The 20,888-nt window shown below is 42.5% G+C and overlaps 1 protein-coding gene across 9 annotated transcripts in view; it reads right to left on the bottom strand.

Moving 5' to 3' along the window:
* TDRD5 (tudor domain containing 5) overlaps window positions 1-20,888 on the bottom strand; it is a 1,318,580-nt gene that overhangs the window by 490,654 nt on the left and 807,038 nt on the right. For all 9 annotated transcript variants that reach the window (XM_085601794.1, XM_085601799.1, XM_085601798.1 and 6 more), the window contains exon 11: window positions 3,360-3,426. In XM_085601794.1, coding sequence (XP_085457920.1) covers window positions 3,360-3,426 — 67 coding nt within the window. The remainder of the gene's footprint in view (window positions 1-3,359; window positions 3,427-20,888) is intronic.

Genomic DNA, 20,888 nt, shown 5'->3' on the forward strand with positions numbered 1-20,888 from the left:
AATCAGACAACCCCCAGCAGCATATTAAATTATAACAACAGAGTGAAAACAAATTATTTTTAAAAATCGTCAGGAGAACCATAGCAGGTGCTGCGCGTCCGACCGTCGCCCATTAAGTAGGGTAGTGTGGACGGCGATCAGCGTGCATCAACTAGAGCGCTGAGCGTGGCTGGCAAGCGGCACTGTCAAAATGGCCACCAAAACTAACTGGCCACAGTAGAGAGCAGTGAGCAGAAAAGAGGAGTAAAAACACACTCTGGTCGTAAAAAACAGCAGATTGAACAATAAAAAGGAGTTTAACACACTCCACGCAAATTAAATAAAACAAATGAATAAGACGTTAAAATTCCGACAGTCCAATCAGACAACCCCCAGCAGCATATTAAATTATAACAAGAGTGAAAACTAATGATTTTTAAAAATTGTCAGGAGAACCTTAGCAGGCCACTTGCCCTTGAAGAAGTCTGCTTATTGGATACATAGAAAAAAATAAGCTGGGTCAGAAACATTAGAAACCTCCTAACCAACATCGGGGTAAAGGGGAGCAGCACTAATCCCCCAGCTCCACCTATTGAGAAAGAGATTAAAGCAATGTATTGGGATTGGGTTGCGCAGAATGAAATCAGGAGCAGTAGACGGAGCAGATTAACCGAGGAATTTATGGACATCAAACCAACATGTTCCTTGGAAGGACACCTTGCTTTAATCCAGGTGTCGGCTCACAGAAAGCTATATATACAATTCAGCCACAATTCTCTGCCCCTAAATTCATTTACAAACTCCTGGTTAGGCAATGCTGCCCAGACCAAAGGTTGTCCTTGCTGCCCTGTTTTGAACGAATCAATAGGCCATGCTCTCTTTGGTTGCCCAGCCTGCTATAAACCCAGGAAAACATGGCTTATTCCTATTTCTAAACAGCTTGGGACCTGTGAGTCTAGTGCGGCCTTGCGTATACTAAAATCAGATACAAGACCACTATTTGTGTGCGCAACAGCGAGGATTCTGGGCCATATGTGGGGAATTAGAAGAAAGGCCATGAACCTCATATCGACATCCCCTTCAACAGCCCCACATGACGGCACATCCTCAGTAGGTTCAGCTGGAGTGGGAAATTAGTCTAATCTTTAGTGAGAGCAGCGAACTGAACAATTAACCAAGCCTCGAATCCTATGTACTCCCATGCTAGTGGAAGCATTTTTGTAAAAGCTCATGTGTATATTATTATTAATTTTAAATAATTCTGCATATTTATGTACTAGGCAATAAATATAGTTAGCAGTCTTTTTATGGCAATCATGTATAGTTTTTAGATTTAAGACTGTCGTTGTGCTTTTATGTATCATGAAGGTTCCTAACATCCAAATATTTTATGTGCTGCATATATGCATGTGTACCTTTATGGTCTGTTGACAGAATAAAGTTATTGGATTGGACTAAATGTTGTGGATGCATGAAAACCATGTTCATGAATAGCTATTTTGGGTTTCTGAAGCCAGTAGGAGATCCTTTAACTTGAAAACCATGAGAACACTATCCTGGAAGGTACAGATCTAGCATTTAGGATGCAGACCACTGTATTAGTGCAAGTACTTTTAACAATTTCAACAGCTGAAGAGTTGAATCTGTGTCCCTCATGTGCAGGTCATTTGAAATTAACATGCAGTGAACAGGCCTCTATACCACAGGTTGGATGCAACAGAAGGGTGGGTGCGTGAGAAAACGTTTTTTTAACCTGTGGGTAAAATAAAACAATTCAGATGAACTAGTTTACAAATGCAGTCTTGATGGGGGTAGATGACTCAACTCACTGAACTTTTTCATAAACAGTGAAAAAAACTGTAGAAGAATAAATCCCTTCTTCTGAGGAAAGAAACCACTCTCAGAAACACAACTTACATTAAGATACAAAGGGCTCTTGTGTGAAGGAGGAGAAAAGGAGAGTAGATGGAATTGGTATACTGAATTCTGGTCATACCATAGAGATGATAATAGGTTTTGAACAGTAAGCTTCAATATGCAGATGCAAGGACTCTTTCACCCTCACTTTTTGATTTGACTTCTCAACTCTGATTATAGGCATTATAGAAGGAAAGCGAGCTCTCTGATGCCAACAGGAATTTTCTCATAGGCTCCCCAGAGAAACTTTTGGGTTGGTTCTCCTTTAAGAGAAGCTCTTGCAGTTTTCAGAGGCTATGAGGATGTTTAACACGTAGCTGACTGAACCAGGATAGACCTATACCTGCCATTTAGAAGAGACCAATGACCCATCTTGCCCAAGAACACAGCCTCAATAAATCTACAGAACACAACCTTACAGTCAAAGGTAAGTCTACAACTCTATCCTGAGCTTTCTGAATAGGGCATCCAAATTTTAAGACTAAGGCCGTAATGTAAGTTGCTGTACACGCATGATCACATGCACTCTTAAGGGTCTGAAAAATCATATAAACCCAACACATCCATATCCAAAATCACTTACAATAGCTGGAGGACATACTCTTTGATATTTGAAAATAAGCTGCATATTTTGCAGCATTGGCCAAAATGGCTTACAATTTGGGCTGATGCTGAGTTGGACTTATCCTCGATAAAAGAAATTCTTGACAAGGACATCATACTAGTTCTTGTCTAAAGGAGCTGGGGTGGTTTACCCGAAAGCACCCAAAGAGTTATGCCTTTCCACCAGCTGCAACAAAAATGGTGACTTTTACTTTTCGGGTTAGTTATGTTACATTTCTATACCATTTTGCTCTGTATGGTCAACTGCATGTGTGATATACATTGTGCTCTTGCCTATTATTCAAGATTATAGAATTGTACTGGCATATAGAAACATTTAGAGATATCACATTAAAAAGGTGACTGAAAAACAAGTAGTGCTTGTTGAGCAAGCAAATAAGGAAAACGTTACCTATCACCAACAATAACTTTGAGCCTGAGGCTACTCTAATTAAACTTGCTGCGCATTATCCTGTCATCTAGTGGTTGAGCTTGCAGAGGCGGCTTGTTTACCTGCATAAAGGTGTTAGGTGTTGACAGAGAATATCAAGAGGACATTAACCTACAATCATCCAAGTCCCACATTGAAGACCATATTTTTTGATTATTTTATTTACCATTTGGTTTATAGAAGGCACACAAATATTCTGCTTTTGGTAAAGTGATCAAGGACACTCGCCATTGGCTTCTGCACTAAAAAAATAAATAACGTAATACTGCTCTCAAAGCTCTGGCAGTCTGGAGCCCTGGAAGACAGAGGCCAGGAGACCAGACACCATCAATAATACAATACTTGGGGCTCATTAGGAACAGGTTCACAATTACAGAACTAATGAGTCTGTTCAGTTACTTGCACCAACCTCTAAGGGCTTCACCCATGCAAGGGCACTTGGTATTGCTTGAGCAGCAAGTTTCAGGTAGCAGCATCTGTAAAAATATGGGGAATATATCATACAGAGGGTTTTTCTACAGTTCAACAATGTTATTTGGAAAAGGGGTGGTTGTCATGTGACAATTTGTGCAAGCTATACAGCACGTATTTAAAACAGTTTTACCGAGCACCATTGAGGGGAGAAACATGCATAATAAAAGTGTGCACTAGGGAAATTATCAGACAGATGATAGGAGACAGACAATACGTTTCAAGTTAACTTTCGGAGATGTAAAGAATAGAACCAGGCCAGGCAAATAAAATAGGAGGGATACAGTAAGGAAAATGCTACCTACCCAGTATGCATCTGTTCTTGGCATGTAGAACTGTAGATACACATGCTTTGCATAAGTCCGCCATCTAGTGTTGGGGCCGGATGTTTGCACTTTGTTTTCTTCAAATAAGTATTTTCCAGTCAAAAGGTAGGTGACTCCTCCTTTCGGTGATAGTGCATGGGCATTGACTCCATTGTTAATTGTTTTCCCGCAGAGGGGGAGAATGGAGTAAGTAAGAGTAGAATAGAGATGTCCATGTGTAGGTATCCAAGTAAGATATTACTGCAACAGGTAAAGGTACCAGGGGAGACGGGTGGGCGCATGTGAATCTACAGCTCTACATGCCAAGAACAGATGCATATGGGGTAAGTAGCATTTTCCGTTCGAGGCATGTGAGCTTTAGATCACATGCTGTGCATAGACAATACAGCAGTAACCTCCCAAAGCAGTGGCTAACCTGTAGCTGTTGCAGTCGTTTGAAAGAGTGTACGAAGAACTGCCTGGCCTACATTAGCTTGATTTCTTGTTAACACATCTACACAATAGTGTTTTGTGAATGTGTGAGGTGTAGACCATGTTGCAGCTTTACAGATGTCAGCTATGGGAATGTTTCCTAAGAATGCCATAGAAGCCCCTAGTTTGCAATTGGAATGTGCTCTATGGGGAATTGGTAAAGTCCTCTTTGCTTTTGCATAGCATGTCTGAATACATTTGACTATCCACCAAGCAATACCCGATTTTGAAATGGGATTGCCTTTGTGTGGTGGTGCAAAAGCTATGAAGAGTTGTTTAGTTTTGCGAAAAGGTTTTGTCTTTTCTATGTAGTAGAGTAATGCTCGTTTAACATCTAAGGTGTGTAGAGCACGTTCTGCCACTGAATCTGGTTGAGGAAAGAACACAGGTAACTCAACAGATTGATTGATATGACAGGCAGATACTACTTTTGGTAGACATTTAGGGTTAGTACGAAGAACCACTTTGCATTGGTGTACTTGTAAAAATGATTCTTCTATGGTTAATGCCTGAAGCTCACCCACTCTCCTAAGTGGTGTAATAGCAATGAGGAAAGCAACTTTCCAAGTGAGAAATTGCATTTCACATTTATGCAATGGTTCAAAAGGTGGACCCATCAGTCTGGTAAGGACAATGTTAAGATTCCACACTGGAGCAGGTGGACGTCTTGGTAGAATAACTCTTTTAAGTCCTTCGATAAATGCTTTAATAACAGGCACTTTGAAAATAGACAAGTGTTGTCTATTTTTAAGGTATGCAGCTATTGCGGAGAGATGTAAGCGTATAGAAGTAGAAGCTAACGTTTGATCGCTGCAAATGCAGTAGATAACAAATAATGTTTTGAATAGAAGCATCAAGAGGGTTGATATGCTTGTTATTGCAATAAATAACAAACTGATTCCATTTAGCTGCATAGCAAACTCTTGCAGTAGGTCTTCTGCCTTCTTTAATGATATTCATACAGTCTTGGTGGAAGATTCAGATAACCAAACTCTATGACTTCAGGTGGCAGATTGCAAGGTTGAGAGTCTTGGGATCTGGATGCCTTATCTCTCCATGGCTCTGCGTGAGGAGACTGGATGTGAGAAGTAGTTTTTGATGAAGAACTACTGAGACTTCCAGCAGGGTAGTGCACCATGGCTGGCGAGCCCATGTGGGAGCTACCAGGATCAGTTTTGAGGGATGTGTGCCTGAGCTTCCGAACCACTAGTGGAATGAGTGGGAGAGGCGGAAAAGCATAATCAAATATCCCTGACCAGTTCATCCATAGAGCATTGCCTTTGGATAATGAGTGTGGATACCTGGAGGCGAAGTATGGGCATTTTGAGTTTTGGTGTGTGGCAAACAGATCTATGTCTGGGAAGCCCCACACCTGGAAGAACGGGAGGAGAACCTGATGGTGAATCTCCCATTTGAGGCTCTGTTGTCTCTGTCTGCTGAGCAGATATGCGATCTGATTGTTCACTCCTGGGAGGTGTTCCACTAGGAGATACATTTTGTGATGAATGGCCCACCTCCAAATGTCTTGTGCAAGGTGTGACAGTTGGACAGAGTGTGTCCTCCCCCTGTTTTTGTATGTAGTACATTGCTGTCATGTCTGTGTGTATCAGGATGGCATTGCCTACAAGTTGAGTCTGGAAGGCTTTGAGCACTAGAAAGACTTCTAGCAGCTCTGGATGATTTATGTGGAGTTGCTTTTCCCTTTGACTCCACAAACCCTGAATTGTGTGAGTTTGGAGATGAGCTCCCCAGCCATTAAGCGATGCATCTGCTGTTAGCATTGCCTGTGGAACTGTGTCTACCAGTGGCCGTCCTTTTGATACATTTTGTGTGTTCCACCACTGCAGAGCGATGAGCACGGCCACTTACCAACACTAGATCTGTTTAAAGACCCTGCGATTGGTTCCACTGACTCGCCTTAAGCATTCTTGTAGAGGACGCGTGCGAAGCCTGGCATGGGGGACAATGATGATGCAAGATTCCATCATTACCAGTAGTCGCATATACACTTGAGCTGGAAGCGAGTGATTGGATTGAAACTGTGAACTAGCACCAGAATGCTGGAAATTCTGGCTGCATTGGGAAAGGTGAGAGCCTTTTGAGTATCTAAAGTGGCTCCTAAGTAATTTTGAGTGTTGGAGATGCAATTTCAACACATTGACTGTGAAACAACTGATGCAGTAACTGTAGTGTCCTGTGAGTAAGTTAGAGACACTTTGGGTACGTATTGGCTTTGATAAATCAGTCATCCAAGTAGGGCAATACATGAATGTGCTGTCTTCTTAGATGGGCAGCGACTACTGCAAGACATTTTGTGAAAACTCTGGGAGCAGTGGTAACTCCAAAGGAGAGCACCTTGAACTGGTTATGTTGGCCCGCTACAACAAATCGGAGAAATTTGCGGTGAGCTGGATGTATTGGAATATGAAAGTAGGCGTCCTTTAAGTCTAGAGTAGAGAGAAAGTCACCCTGTTGTAGGAGTGGGAGCACTTGTTGAAGTGTTACCATGTGAAAATGGTCTGAATGTATGTAGAGGTTTAATTCTCTGAGGTCTAAGATTGGCCTGAGAGAACCGCCCTTTTTGGGGGTGAGAAAGTAAAACAAAGATACGCCCAACCCGTCATGTGGTACGGGCTTTATAGCCCCTTTTAGAAGGAGAGACTGAACCTCTTGTTTCAGGAGGTGTAAATGATCCAGTGACAGTTTGTGTGAACGTGGAGGAATGTTTGGAGGATTGCTGATGAACTTCAGGCAATAACTAGAATGGATAATTTCCAGTACCCATTTGTCTGTAGTTATGGATTTACAAAAGGGGCTCTAATAAAGGGGTTACTTTTTCTGAGACATCAGGATCAAGCAGTGAAGACGAAGGCCCAATGAAAAAGGAAAATGGGGGGCAAACAGGTGGACTCAATGGAGGTCACTCTTTCTTACAAAATCGCCAAAAGAGGGGTGGAAGAATAGATCGGACCCCATATCAGTACAGGGGGCAATACCAGAGGAATCAACATCAGGAATATCAGGGAGGTCAGAGAACAACCTACCAACACAACCAGGCCCCTCAGGAATATCCCAATACGAGGAGCCAGCGATATCGCCGCTAGACAGGTCAAAAAGCTCTAAATTCCCCATAATTAATCTCTCCAGTTATGTTCTTAATAAAACAGAATTAGAAGTTTTAGAAAGAGGGTTCACATTTGCACCAACTGCGAATGTTAATAAACTCAATTTAGAGAAAGACCTCAAGGCTTTCTTTCGTAAGATTGGATTGAAGGAATTTTTTTGAAATAGGGAGTATAATCCACCCACAAATATTTCCGGCCTTCGGGAGAAGTCTGTATTTACACCGGCTATTACCCAAGTAGGTAAAAATGTAGAAGTCTTTGAAAAAACTGTGGAATGTAAAGTGAGGCAAATTATAAATGATGCCCATCCAGATACTAATAACATGTCTAAAGAATTGAGGAAAGCCATGATGGATCTAAAAAACAATCTACAGCTTACCATTAAGCCTGCAGACAAGGGCGGAGGGGTGGTCGTGTTCAATACAGATGATTACGACACCAGGATGCTACAAATGTTGGAAGTTAAAGAGCATTACCAGAAAGTATCATTCTTAAAACTTGACTCTCTTAATAGAGAGGTGAGTGAAACTGTTAACACTGCCTTGGAAAACGGATGGATCAGTCAGGCTGAACATAAGTTTTTGAATAATAAAAAAGCCAGAATTCCTGCCATGTATGGTCTCCCTAAAATACACAAAAATGTTAACAACCCTCCGATGAGACCTATAGTCAGCTGTATTGGTTTGTTACTTGAACCCCTTAGCCAATATGCTGACACTTTTCTTAAACCCCTTGTGACTCAACAAAAATCGTACGTTCGAGATTCGGCTCATATCATTTCCATGATAGAAGGTATGATATACAATCTGAATAATCAGATTTTAGTGACCCTAGATATAGAGGCTTTGTACACCAATATACCACAGGACAACACCATTGAGGTTATTGGTGACATCCTTGAAAATGTAGATCTAAGAGGAGCCAACAAGGATTTTATTAGGCAATGCATCACATTGGTGTTGAAAAATAACATGTTCCTATTCAAGGATGAGCTGGTCCTTCAATGTAAGGGCACGAGCATGGGTGCTACCTGTGCGCCGAGCCTGGCATGTTTATATGTTGGCAGTTTCGAGGAGAGGCATGTCTTCAATGAGGCGGCGCCCTTCTTGAAGAATGTAAAGTTGTGGCGCCGCTTCATTGACGACATCTTCTTTATTTGGGAAGGCAATGTTGAAACCCTGGATGAATTTCTGGATTGGTTAAACCTGGGAGATGGGAACCTTAAGTTTATATCCGCCTATGATAAAAACACAGTTAATTTCCTGGATATTACTATAAAAAATAAGGAAGGAGTACTAGAAGTGCAATTGTATACCAAATCCACTGATAAAATACACTCTTACACTATAGGAGTTACCATCCCCGGTCCCAACGTGATAATGTTCCATTTGGACAATTCCTCCGACTGAGAAGGAATGGTTCCAGTATGGCTGATTATCTTAAACATGCAGATAGATTGGCAGAGAAACTAAAAGATAGGGGATACCCTAAAAAATTAATGAAAAACTCCTGTAAAAGGGCACGATTTTATAATCGTGAGAGTATGATATATCCAGACCCTAATTCCAAAAAAATCCAATCGTCAACAAACTCCAAACTGGTATTTGTGAGCCAATTTTCCAACATTAGTAACAGACTGAAAAATGTGATCCATTCTAATTGGCACATCTTGATTGAAGGCAAACCAGATAAAATTCCCAAACCTATTTTTGCCTTCAGACGCAATGAAAACATCTGTCAGAATCTGGTCCACACATATAGAGAAGAAAATCAAAGTAACAAGATAACGATTACAGGCAACAGAGCGGTGGGCAATTATAAATGTAGTAATTGCTCAATATGTGAAAACTGTATTGTCACTAAAACTCTTACCTACAATAATTACACCTTGACAGCTAAAACCCTCAATAACTGTAGGAGTAGTAACTTAATATACCTGCTCTTGTGCCCCTACGGTTTAGCATACGTGGGGGAAACGGGAAGAGAATTAAGAATGCGTTTGTTGGAACATAGAACGGCATTGAAGACTGGCAAAATCAATGCCCCTATGGTTGACCACTTCATGAAACTGAAGCATAAACACACTGAGTTTTCATGGTTTATTGTAGAAAGGATCATCCCCTCGAGGAAGGGTGGCAATGTTGAAATCAAACGCAAAAACAGAGAACAGTGGTACATTTCTACTCTTGACACGGTAAATAAGGGTCTTAACACCAAAGAAGATTGGATGAGAATAGCGGCATAACAAACCTATTTCTCTGTTGAGATACTATGCTGTTAGTTCTAGAAATATTGATAACTATAATTATAACCACAAGTACAATGGCAAGTATAAACCTTCATACTCTGAATTGGGTTATTAATAGAAGTAATGAGACTATCATTGCAAACTATAAACGGTATGAAGGACCCACTTAAGAATGCTTGTATCTCATCGATAACATCGATGCTTAGAGCGTTTCAGACAAATGCCATATTTGTATGAAACACCCCGATCGGGTGCCCATCGAGCGCAAGAGGATGAAAGGGATTAACCCGCGTATTATAGATCATGGTATTGCTCTATAGACCTGCATACTAAAATAGTTGGACAACTAGTTCATTACAAGTGATCTGGTTTTAGATAAAGAGCAAATGCATCTCCATTCCGACAACTTACATAAACGGATTTTATAAACAGGGTTTAGTTGACCACTTACAATTACTATACAGTGAGTGTTCACGCCTAATAAAATCTTTGCAATAAGTAAGCACATTTCGCAATAGGTGCGGCTAGCCATTCTGGTAACTTCCCATACGGGTTGTCCAATTTGCGTTTAAGTTTATCACCCGAAAACACTACATAGTGAGTGTTCATGTTGAAAAATGTTCATGTTAAATAAAGCTTTTGTTCTGATAAAGTACATTTCGCCACGGGTGTAGTCGCAGGGAAATGACGTCAATTGGTGACGCATTTAAATAAGGCCCGGCCCAGAAATAGAGTTCTTTGATGCTGTCCGCGATCTTACAGACGCGGAAGGGCAACCCGGGAACGCCGGCCGTTGGACTGTCTTAGGTACGTGAAAGGCGGTAGACAGTATGCCCGATTGTGCAGTTAGACTAAACGTGCAGCCGACTATTTTTAATTTAAGATTTCCATTTGTCCTTTGAGTTATGCTTTTCCTGTTTAAAGTGCGGCTATTGAGACAGCGCCATCAGCCCTAATAGAGGCTGTGTTCGCTCACTATTGCTAACACAACCTCACCCTTTTGCTGCAATGCGCGGCCATGCAGATGGCATTTTGAATCCACACTGGAGCTTTTTGCTTGCTTTCTACTGCAGTAAGAGTATGGAAAGCTGGCAGGAGTTCGTAACAGAAACTCATGGACCAAGTATTAAAACTAGGCGTAAAAAAGTGAGAGTATAAGACCAACACGAGATTGATAGGAACCATGTGTCTTTTCTTGTCCCCATTACGATGTAGCCACGAGCGACATTTACCCGGTGTTGGAAAATATCTCGAATGCCACCAGCCCCCCAGTAAAGAGGTGAGCATTGACACTAGTGGGCCAACGGTCATTGGGTAGCATTTTACAATTTAACCTTGCAACCACCTTAAGTATAAAAAAATGTTCCTTTAAAGGTGCGGTATTCACCGTTGTAGAACGATTATCGAATCATATGGTGGAATAACGGTGTCAACCAACATACACAACACCTAGAGGTAAAGAAGTCTTTAATATTCTTGGGTAGAATAAGAATGATGTCCCTTGAAAGGCAGTGAGTAGAAGTTAAATTAACTTCTCTCTCAACAGGGGTAAACCGGACTGTATAGAAAATTGTTTTATGACCAAGTGACAAAAAATCACGCAACAAAGAATTTAATCTGTCTATACCTACAAGTTACCCTACAGGTACTGTCTAGACCTATAATATAAAAAAATAACTAATACATTTAAATTTAAAACAATGTAATTGATTTTGAATCAGGAGGATTTCCCCTGAGAATTAACTGACTGCCACATATTATTTTTGACGGCTTGGGGAATTGTGAAATATTGACACAACCTCACTCAAGATTTTAATCCAACAAATAGGTCACCCATGTGCGTTTGCACAGGTGAGTTATTCCGTAATTATCAAAGAGTGATTGAATGGTATGAGAGTGCTTCACAATAATGTATGATGTGGAATAGCAGCAGTGATGTGCACTAGGGATGGATGTGAGTGAAACATTTACAATGCAAAAAATGTTAAAAATGTGTAGGGTTAAAAACAGGCTTCTTTGTGTCAAATTGAAAATATTTGGAGTTACACATGTATATAAAGGGTGAAGCCGCTGTCTCCTCAAAGTAAATGATACCCAATAAGCAACTATGTGGGAGCTTTCCTTTAATAAAGAATGTCCATAATGTATTTAGAAGGGACTAAGTATGAATTAGAGCAATGTAGCATGCAGAGAACAGGTTTTACTTTAAAGTTAAGAAATGCTTTATCTCTGCATTAGGTGACTCTTTTGGATAAGGAGAAACGAATAGTTATTGTCCTGAAGAAGGAGGCTACAATCAGCGAAAGCCTCCGAAACGCGTCGACGCATTGTGCATTTGTTAAATTTGGAAGTGGCCAACAAACTATTGGAAATAGGGAAGGGAATCCCTACTTCATGTTGCCCATAGAGGGTCTGAATTAACAACGATATGACAAAGGTTATTGTCTTTTATCTTTTTTTCTCCTGTATTATTATATGTTAAGTGTTTTTAACTGTATTCTTGTCTTTGTTTTTTAAAAAAAATGAAATTTATATTTTATATTGATTGTACTTCTATGAAAATATTTTAAGATGCAAATAAATAGTCTGCTTTGATACAATTGGTGTTTCTTGCTTGCAAGTGTTTCACTGGTTGGAGCGATCTGTTTAGACCTCATGTGGGGATTCTGACTGAGTAGAGCGATTGAATGAGTTTGACATTTTTTCTTCCAAAAGGAAAAACTTTTTTTACTTCTCTGTAGTTATGGACTGCCAGGCGGGTAGGAAATCTGTAAGACGTCTCCCGACAGGTGTTAAATGGCCAGGGGGACGTGAAGGGAAGTCACTGTTTGGTGTTGGAGGGAGAGGTGCGTGTATTGGAGCCTCTACCTTTGCCATTATTGCCCCTGTAGCCCCCTCTGAAGTAACCTTTAGAGGCAGAGGGTTGATTGTTGCCTTTGTAGGTAGTGTTGGCTGTATCTTAGGTATGTTTGGACGCTCCACGGTAGAAGGAGCGCCGAAAGCAACCACGATTTGGGATTAATTGAAGGGCTCCCATGGATCTGGCCACTTCTGTGTCCTTTTTCATCTTTTCTAATGAGAAATCTACCACAGGGCCAAAGAGGTGTTTTTTGTCAAAAGGTGTGTTTAGGATACAGTTTTGAACCTCTGGTTTGAATCCTGAAACACGTAACCAGGCATGCCTTCTTAAAAGGACAATGGTGTTAACAGCTCTAGCTGCAGTGTCTGCAGCATCTAGGGTGCATCTGATAGAATTGTTGGAAATGAGCTGTCCCTCCCATACAAGATCTTGTGCCTTGGATTTGTGCTCCTCATGTAGAAATTGGAGCAGCTGCTCCATTTAATCACAATACGCCCTGTCGTAACGAGCCAACAGTGCTTCTGTATTGGAGATGCGCCAAAAGTTTGCAGCCAGATAGGCTACTCTTTTCCCAGAAGAGTCTATGAGCTTAAGACTCCTTGTCTGGGGGTGGAGCATCTCCTGTGGTTTGAGAATTGGCCCTTTTCCGTGCTCTGGAAACGAACCAAATAATCCAGTGGTAACTGCCCCTTTATGTATACTGGGTCTGACAGTGCCGGCTTATATTTTTTGTCAACTCTAGGGGTGAGAATACGTGCCCTCACTGGGTAATTAAAGATGTCATCTATATGTCTGATCATACCCTTCAGCATGGGGAGTGTGTGCGAAGATTTTGGGTACTACTTAGCGTTTTAAAAAGGAAATCTTCTTCTAAGGATTCCTTATGCAAGGTAACCCCATGGTAGGTTGCAGCTCTACCCAACAGTTCTACATATCCTATACTTTCGTCTGGTGGAGAAGGTTTGGTAGGGAACAGATCAAGATCATTTCCTGTGGGTGAATTGGTATTATAATCGAACCAGGGCTCTGCAGGTGCTGGTTCATTATCCCCATCCCCATTAACATCCTCATCATCCTGATTATCAGGTGTATGTGGTGGTGAGTTCTCAGGTGAAGTTGGTATGGGTTGAAGCTGAGGAGAAGAAGGTGATGGAAGAGGAGGAGGGGAAGGGTTAGTACTTACACTCTTCTGTTTTAAGGGAATGTAATATTCCTCTTCCGTCACAGTCTTGCGTTTTAGTGTCACTTTGGTGGTAATATGTCCAGTTTGTGGATGAATATAGAGCTCCCTCTGTTTCAGGTCAGGTTTGTAGGGCGGAATGTCGAAATGGTGCTCCTTTAGTGGAATTGGAACCTGTGTTTGTTTCGGTGCCGATGGTTTCGGTTCCGGGATTTTCGGATCTGAAGGGGTTTTCGGCGCCGGAGGGGGTGGGGCGGAGCCTGATTTTGACTTCAATCCCGAAGGTTTCAGCTTGGTGCTCGATTTTGAACAAGGGTGTTTGGAGCCAGAAAGCTTTGCAAAATGTTTTGGTGCCGAGCCAGAAGACAGGGTGTCTGAACCGTGGTCTCGGTGCCGACCGTGGCTCGAAGGCGGGGGTTGGACCGGAGCCTTTTTCTTGGGCTGAGGTGGATCTTGGGGTAAGGGAGGATCTGTACTCACAGTATGCTGCCCTTGCGGGGTGTCTTCATCCTCCTCGGAGCCGTAGTCTGAGATGGAGATTGGATCTTGTTCCTCCTCGGCTCCCATGGCGTCTCTGGCCTCTTCTTCCGAATGTTCTCCAAAGGGGTCCGGAATGGAGCTTGAGTGTTGGCTCTGCATGGGGCGGCGTCGAGCCCGACGGTCGCGAAGCGTCTTTTTTGATCGGAAAGCCTTACACGCGTCACAGTCCTGTTCTTTGTGCTCCGGCGACAAGCACAGGTTTCACACTTCGTGTGAGTCGGTGCACGGAAACTTCGCGTGACACTGAAGGCAGAATTTAAACAGAGTCCGTTGCATCTAATGCAAGGTGGACCGACGAGGGTAGGCCCTACGGTCTTTCACAAGCTACCCGACCGAAAGAAGATTTTTTTCAGAAAATAAGTACAGGGAGAATGAAACTACGCAATCGAAAAAGTACCGTCGTGGGTGAGTGTCTTGCGCGGGAAAATAAAGAAAACGATGTAGAACCGGAGCACAGCAATTCACGTCCGGACCCGATGGCAGAAAAAAACAATCTAACAATGGAGTTGATGCCCATGCGTACTATCACCGAAAGGAGGAGTCACTTACCTTGTGACTGGAAAAGACCTCTTCGAAGAAAAAAAAAGTGCAAACATCCGGACCCAACACTAGATGGCAGACTTATGCAAAGCATGTGATCTACAGCTCACATGCCTCGAACATTAATGTGACTTACCCTGTAAGCATCCATCGTAGTGTGTAGTGCCGTAGATTAATAAGCTTAGCATTATCCTGCCCTCTAGTGTTGGGCTTGTACGATTACAAGTTGTTTTTCTTTGAAGAAGTCTTTGAGTCACAAGGTATAGTGACTGCTCCACCGATGTGTATTGCGCATGTTCCCTGGCTCCTTTGTTAGAATTTTTTTGGCTCATCGGGTGAGCGTTAGAAAAGGAGACATATAGTGACAGAATAGAGAAACATGCGTAGAAGTGTGAGTGTGGAATTTAGTGTGCTAAATACAGTAGCTAAGACTGCTACCAAAGGCCTCCATGGAGGAGGGTGGATGCATATAAATCTACGGCACTACACGCTACGAATAGATGCTTACAGGGTAAGTAACATATTCCATTCGTAGTATGTGTTGGCTGTAGACAGACATGCTTAGCATCGAATGTAAAGCAGTGCTCACTTTTGTGGTGGCTAGCGATTGAAGAACTTGTTTGAAATTGTGTTTTAAGTTCAGCTAGACCCACATTTTCTTTTTAATCCGTGAAGACACCAACACAGTAGTGTTTTATGAATGTATGAGGGTTATTCCATGTTGCTGCTTGGCTCTATAGGGATATTTCCTAAAAAAGCCATAGTGGCTCCCTGTTTACATGTAGAGTGAGCCTGTGGTGGTACTGTAAATACCTTCTTGGCTTTTTGATAACAGATTTAAATGCATCTCAGAATCCATCGAGCAATTCCTAGGCGACAGAAAGTTGTGCTTGCCTAAAGGTTTTTGTTGTCAATGTAGAACATGATAGCACATTTGACATTTAATGTATGCAGGGCTTTCTCTGCTAGTGTGTCTGGGTTAGGAAAGAACAGTGGTAACTCTATGGTCTGATATGTATGAAAGGCTGAGACCAACTTGGATAAGAATTTTGGATTAGTCCGCAGAACTAATTTGGTTGGGAACATTTTAAAGAAAGGTTAATACAGAGTAAGTGCCTGTAGCTCAAGGAAACTTTCCATGTTAGGAATTGGAGTTGACATGAATGAAGTGGTTCGAATGGTGGCCCCATAAGCTTTGTAAGGGCAATGTTTAGGTTCCAGGCTAGGGCTGGTGGAGTGGGAAATGGGATAACTCTTAAGTCCTTCAATGGATGCTTTTATTACTGATATTTTAAACATGGACATACGTGCCTGTTCTGCGTGTAGTCAGATAGGGCTGCTAAGTGTAATCTGACAGATGAGTAAGCGAACCCTGCTTGCTGCAGATTGAAGAGCTAACCTATAAGGTTTTGTACTGTGGGTGCTAAAGGATGGATTTGTTTATTTGCACATTAATGTACAAACCGTTTCTGTTTTGCAGCATGGCATGCTTTAGTTGTAGGCCAACGAGCTTGTTTAAATAGGTCTATACATTTGTGTGGTAATTTGAGATGCCCAAATTCAGAAGCCAAATCACTAGGTTTAGCTGCCTGGGATTGGGATATATTACCTTTCATTAATTTTGTGTCAGTAGATGTGGCTAAAGAGGTAGTTTCTCGTGTGGCACTAGAGATAGATGCAGTAGGCCTGTGAATCATGCCTGCCACGTCCAAGTTGGAGCTATTAAGGTTAGTGTTAGACGTTTGTGTTAACTTCTGTATCACATACGGAATGAGTGGCAGAGGAGGAAAAATATAGGCAAATACTCCTGACCAATTCACCCATAGGACATTGCCCTTTGATTGAGGGTGGGGGAACCTATAGGTGAAGCTTTAACACTTAGCGTTGAGATGAGTGACAAACAAGTATATATCCGGTGCTCCTCATCTTTTGAAGAAAGAGTGGAGTAGTGGTAGCTTGATCTGTCCTGCTGAGCATATCTGTGAAGTCGTTGTCAACCCCAGGTAAGTATTATGCTAGGAGTTGGATTTTGTGAGATATTGCCCACTCCCAGATGCGCTCTGATAGAAGAGATAGCTGTGAGGAGTGTGTCCCCCCTGTTTTTGAATATAATGCATCGCATTCATATTGTCTGTGCGTATTAGTACTACCTATTGGTGTAAGTGACTGCGAAAAGCTTTGCGGGCTAGTTGAATTGCTAGGAGCTCTAGATAATTGATGTGTAGATGTCTCTGATATATTGTCCATGGACCGTGAACTGTGAGATCTTGCATATGTGCTCCCCACCCCTGAAGGGATGTGTCTGTGGTAACTGACTTGCAGAATTGGGGCCTTGAAGGGCCGACCTTGCAGCAGGTTGTTGCTTTTCCACCACTGCAGAGAGCGATGGGTCGCTGGCCCTACCAACACTAGATCTTGTAGATGTCCCTCCATGTGAGACCACTGAGATTATGCGGTACTATTGCTATGCAGGAAGACATACATAAAAAGCCCATCACCACTTTTACTGAGTTGAGCTTGTGGCTGGGAAAGAGGCAATGTTTGTAAAAACACTTGCACTCTTTCTGGACTGGGACAGGCTTTAGCTGTGACTGAATTGAGTGTTGCACCTAGGAAGGGTTGAATCTGTAGCGGTTGCAGATGAGACTTGAGTATGTTGAGGGTAAATCCTAGTTTGTGCATAAGGTTGATAACCTGTTGAGTGTCCTGAAGACACTGCTGGTAGTTTGAGCTCTTGATGAGCCAGTCGTCAAGATTGGGGAAAATGTGTATTCCTTCCCTTGTGAGAAGAGCCACCATTAGTGTAAGGCATTTTGTGAAAACCCTTGGAGCTGTAGTGACCTCGAAGGGTAGCATTTCGAATTGGTAGTGTTTGCCGTTGACTTGGAAACAGAGATAACGGCATTGCACTGGATGAATGGGATTATGGAAGTATGCGTCTTTGAGGTCTAATACCGTCATGAAATCTCCTTGCTGTAGCAGTGGTACCACCTTTTGTAGTGTGACCATGTGGAATTGTTCTGAGGAGATATTATTGTTAAGTGGCCCGAGATCTAGGATGGACCTTAATGTTTTGTCCTTTTTGGGGATGAGAAAATAGAGGGCGTATACTCCGTGCATCCAATTTTGTAAGGGTACGATTTCCATTTCTCCTAGAGAGACTGGACCTCCTCCTGTAAAAGGGTAAGATGCTCTTCTAGCATATCTTGTGTTCTTGGTGGTATTGTGGGTGGTGTCTGCTTGTGTTCTAGGTAATACCCATTTTTGATTACTGATAGTAGCCATTGGCCGATGTGGAAAGAAATGTTGTAACCTTCCCCCAACTGGTCTTATATGTGGTGGGGGGAGGTGTAGGTGGTCACAAAGGTATAGCACACTCAAACTCTGGTCAACAGTGGTCTGTTGGCTGTGGTGTGACAAAAAGAAATTGTTGTAGCAATCCATCTTGCAGTCCCTTGTTTGGACAAAGGCTTGCCCCTCATCAGGTAGCCGAAGACGACAAAGGGCCGTATTTAGATATTGGCAAGACCACAATGGAGTGGTCTTCTTTTGGCGATCTTTCTGCCCGCCACCCTTGCAGTCCATTCGATTTAAATGCTGGCTGACAATGGGAGAAAAGACTGCTGCTGTCCTGCCGACCCCACCAGGACTATGCTCCCCGCCCCTATGCTGGGATGGGCTACAGCAGGCAGCGATGGGATTCCATCCCTCCAGATTTGGATGTGAGCTGATTCTAAGGGAATTCAGGCAGTAATCCCTCCTACTTTGAGTCAGCGTAATGTGACGAAACGGGTGATTTAGTCCTCTACTCCTTTGGCCAGGTTTCCCCTTACCTGCTGCACCATGATCGTGACAGACCGGCACCCCGTTATGACAGACCCGAAGGTAGTGTTCGTGGAGTGTGCAGGTATACATTGCATGCTGTGTGTAAGTTGGAATGCAATGCAGAATGTACAAAATATGCTCACTACACAAAACCTTCATACACATATGTACACATATACAACAAACATATGTGTTTTATGTAAATAAAAAATGTTAGTTACTTACTTGTCTCCCCACCACCACGGTCGCCCCCTGTCAGTACTCTGCCGAAAGGACATCGCCAGCCCAACGGGAACATCCAAATTTGCTCGGCAGGACCCCGCCGTTGAGACGGTAATGGCGGGCAGTTCACCAGCACAGAGACTATCACCGTGGTGGTCTTCTGTGTATTTCGTGTACATCTAAATATGACGGGCAGAAGACCGTCAGCTTGGCCGAGTACTCAGTCCCGCTGCCGGGGCAGGACGACGGTCAGACCGTCAAGATCTAAATCAGGCCCGAAGAGTTTGTCACTGTCTAAACTGTTTAGTTGTGGTTATGTAAAATTTCAAACATCATCTCACATTGAGAGGAAAGGGCTTTTTCTGCTCTGTTAGATGAAGCCTGGAAAGCAGGACTTGAGAGTAACAGTCTAATTCACTTAAGTATATTGCTTCCTTAGGATCAACAACAGAATTTATAAGTAAAATGCCTTTGCCTGGCTATTTACTAGGAAGCATCCTTTAACAGTGCTTTGTTAATGGGATTAAAGGGAATCTTCATCAGTTGGGATAGCACTCTGTTCAGTCACATGATAGGTCTTATTGGTGGCTACCTCTCGAGCCTGGGAGAGGATTTTCCTACAGCTTATCAGAATGCCTAATTCAGCGACCTCAAGAGTGCTTAGGATCCAGTCCATCAAGCTCAGTGACCCCAGACTTGGGTGTAGCATCTGGTCTTTCTGGAGCAACAGTTGGAATAGGCTCCTACTCAGGAAAATGTGAGGTACAACAGAGACACACAGGAGCTAGACCAAGCAAAAGCACACAATGATGAATCATCATTCTAGTTTTAGGTTCGTGATTACTTGTGGAATGTGAAAAGATATCAGAAGCAGGAAAGCATTACATTCCATATCACTGAAAATGCATCTGCACTTGTTATCTCCTGGCAATAAATCAGCATTTTGGATTCGAAGAAGTCACAATCAGATGTCCCCACTCTGAACATGTCTCCAGTACTAATGGCTTTAGTGGCAATCCCTCTCTGACATGCTGAGCTGCTTTGTCTACCTTATCATAGCTCTCGAGAGGTGCTCTGCCTTCAGAGAAATGCCATTGCGGATCACTCATTAGCCTATCTGACCCACTAGAAAGAATGCCATTAAAAGGGGGCCCCCTGGATTGCAAAACATGGAGGTGCTGTTTTGTTGTGTTTTTTAAGACTGAGGAAAAGCACATTTTTGGGAGAAAATGCAAAACCTGAGCAAATTGCTGTGAGATAAAGGAAATTGGTCAAAAAATTTAATTTCTTCATGTCTTTAAAGACTCTTTGTTGAAAGTACCCATAGGTGTGCACACTCCAGCCATCCATGGAGGTGTCTTTTGACATTATAAAATCAGAAGGCGACGGATGAAAATAGCTTGAGCTCTGTATCTTCTGTTTGTCAACCAAAATAGGGATATTTTACTAGGTCCGTAACCAGGGCTGTATCCTCAAAAGAGCATGGATATTGGGTATCTAATTCTTCTTGAAGTGGTCTGTCACATGCCAGCAGCATTTGAGTGCCAGGGTGGCTATTATTCAGAGAGATTTCGATTAGCGAACTGACATGGCCCGAAGTCTTTGGAACAGCATTACTCTTACTTGCTGCCATGTGATACAGTCCTTTGATGGGAAAGCTTTCCCTGTCCGTGGGTCAAGGATAAGCCCTGAGAACTGGATCCTGGTGGTTTTTATTAGAGATGACATGGTGGCTCTGCCTGCCAGACCAGGCCAACTGAACAATACAAGCCAGGTGGAAGTTGATGTCAATGCACTGCAATGTTCTTGCCCTTGATGAGACAGCCATTTAGGAGTCAGAAAATGATTGGACACCCTAACTTCTGAGTTATGCTGCAATAGGTGCTAAACATTTCATAAAAACTTGGGTTCCTGATCTCAGCTCAAAAGGTTGACTGAGAACGAGTGGGTTCTTATCAGTAACCCAAGTACTTTCTCAGGGAAATCCTCATTGAAATCATAAATACTGAATAGTCCGGCCCACGTGCAGGGATCCGGAAGCATTTCTTTACAATATATATTGTTAAGTGTTCGTCTTCACCAACGGATTCAAATCCATTGGCACTGTACTCAACCGGATACTGAACTACT

Source organism: Triturus cristatus, chromosome 4_2 (genome assembly GCF_964204655.1).
Source record: "Triturus cristatus chromosome 4_2, aTriCri1.1, whole genome shotgun sequence".
NCBI lineage: Eukaryota > Metazoa > Chordata > Amphibia > Caudata > Salamandridae > Triturus > Triturus cristatus.